Consider the following 2500-nt stretch of genomic DNA (forward strand, 5'->3'; position numbering starts at 1 on the left):
CAGAGGAAGATGACAGGTGAGTCTGAGAAGAAGCTACAGACGGAAAACACAGCGAGACACGAGGAAGATGTTCTCATGAAGATTCTCAGCGCCACCAGGTACGGTACTGCCCGCCATGGTGAATGCTTGTTAGCCTGCGCGGGCCTGGGCCATGATCAAACCCACCGCTGCCGCTTCCCCAAGCAGACGGAGACAGACAGAACATGCCGGAACAGTGGAGGAAGGAGGAGGGGGGTGGGAGATCGCTTGGAATATCATCTCTCAGCGTCTCTCTCCCGACCCACAACATATGACATATTACTCACCAATTACCCTTTGACCCTGTGACACTGCATCTCAAGCCCCGCCCCGCCCCTCGCTCACGCACACGCTCATACGCACACGCGCACCGCGGGCCCGTTACGTGACTGAGAACGTCCACAAACCAAACAGGGAGGAGACCCGTTGGAATTGAGTTGGAATTAAAGTCTTACCTGAGGGACCGTCGCGATCGCCGTGGTGCTGGGTCTCTCCCGAGGGCCCGGGACATCCAGCACTTTAACCCGCGACACAGCGCACAGGAGATGGACCGCGCGTGACGACGCGGCAGAAAGGATACATTCTCACCCCGCCGGACCGGGAGCCGATGGCCAGGATCTTCTGGACGGGGTCGAACGCCAGAGCGGTGGGCTGGTACGGAAACCCATGCCGGACCGTCTGAGAGAAAGAGCACACAGAGAATAACCTCAAATAGTCCAATGAGTTATGAGCAGAGTGGATTGTGGGAAGGCACACATACTGGCGCGATAATGAACACTGTAGCTTCTGGTTTCTGGTATACTGCTGTTATGAACGTGATGTGCTTTGAATTCATTGGGCTGAAATTAAAACGAAAAAATATATAAATGCTAATAAGAACAGACTGTTCAGTACATCTAAGCTCATTATGTATATTTGCTTGAGTTCTTGACTTCGTTTGGTCCTCTGTCATGCTGGATCTTAAACACCACAAAGATGTCTACAATGCGTCCCCGGAGAGCCATTTCATGAATTTTAAATGTCGTAAAAAACCGGTGTCCGTGTGAAATTTCACCTATGCATTTTCTTCTGCTGCTAGAACTCAGCTCGTTATCCACTTCAATAGCCTTCCCCAAACTCACCAGAAATATTTATTTATTTCAGAACCAACAGTCAAATGAACTAAATGTGATTGTGCCCTAATCTTGCTGTCTGTCTAATGTCACCAACTGTCTAATGGGAAACTAGATATACAGATATACATGCAGATATCATAATGTTACAGAAGGCAAACTAGATGTACAAGCGTTAATTAACAATTGATGCATTTTTCTGTCCTGTAAAATAGAAGCATGAGGCATGAATACAATATTAAAAACTCTGGAGAGAGGGCAGTATTCATTCAACATGTTTCCCTCATTATTGACTGACTATTAAATGCTAAGAGCGTTTGTTTATTCAACGAGTTAAGTAATCGTCTAGTCAGACTGTATTTGTGAGGGAAAAGTAACACTTTATTTATGTATTTATTTGTAAAAGAAAGTTTAGGACAAATGTTGATTGGATCTAAGCCCAAAAGAGAAAGAGACAGGGAGAGAAAGAAAGAGAGAGAGAGAGGGAGAGAAAGAGAGAGAGAAAGAGAGAGAGTGAGTGCCAATGATAAATATTTCAGTAAAAGGTAGAAGAAGAGTGAAGCATATTTCGCGTGGCCAGGAGAGTGTAAGAGTTGGCTGAGTGTCAGGCCCGCCTCATGCCATCCCCGTCATAACTCACTCTTCTGCTAACGAAAGGCGCAGCCTATGGACTTTAATTTCATTTTATCTGTGATTACAGCCTGCTGGCATTGCCTGCGCCATGCACCTGAGCGACCGCGTCCAGGAGAGAGATATGACCTTCGAATGGGCATTTTGAGAATACGTGGTCACTGATCTCGCGCTGTTGACCCCGGCCTCGTCCCAGTGATATTCATTCTGCAGCTTTCACACCTCAGGCCCCGCCCCAATACATCACCAGGCATGACCAGAGACAGCAGTAACTCAACAGAAAGGCACTGGAAACATATTTGCAGGGACTGAAACGTTTGACTTTGCATGCGTGTTTCTCTCTCTCAACCATTGTTTTGTACCAAGGAAGAGCAAGACTAGGTTCCCTCAAGGTACTGTAAGCGGTTTTCCATGAGTGGAATATGAACCTTGTGATTTATGTCTAATTAGGACCTCAGTCGGAAACACCACAAGTGGTTCCTCTTCTTATCTCGGTACAGTCCTTGACTGAGTATTTTTAGTTTGACGTAGGGTGGGATGAGGAGCAAATGCCCCTGCAACTGAGTCTCCTGGCTGTCTACAGGCCTGTAAAAAGCCTGCAACTGAGTCTCCTGGCTCTCCACAGGCCTGTAAAAAGCCTACAACTGAGTCTCCCGTCTCTGCACTGGCCCAAACAAAGCCTGCAGCTAAAACCCCTGGCTCTGTTGTAGCCTGTAAAAAGCCTGCAGCTGAAGGCAGAA

General features: G+C 47.4%; 1 protein-coding gene across 1 annotated transcript in view; it reads right to left on the reverse strand.

The window, feature by feature from the left end:
- The window catches only part of LOC133116947 (syntaxin-binding protein 5-like), a 116224-nt gene that overhangs the window by 103351 nt on the left and 10373 nt on the right, over positions 1-2500 (reverse strand). The window contains exon 2 of the mRNA XM_061226979.1: positions 599-696. Coding sequence (XP_061082963.1) covers positions 599-696 — 98 coding nt within the window. The remainder of the gene's footprint in view (positions 1-598; positions 697-2500) is intronic.

The sequence above is a fragment of the Conger conger genome, chromosome 17 (assembly GCF_963514075.1).
Source record: "Conger conger chromosome 17, fConCon1.1, whole genome shotgun sequence".
In the NCBI taxonomy this organism is placed as follows: Eukaryota; Metazoa; Chordata; class Actinopteri; order Anguilliformes; family Congridae; genus Conger; species Conger conger.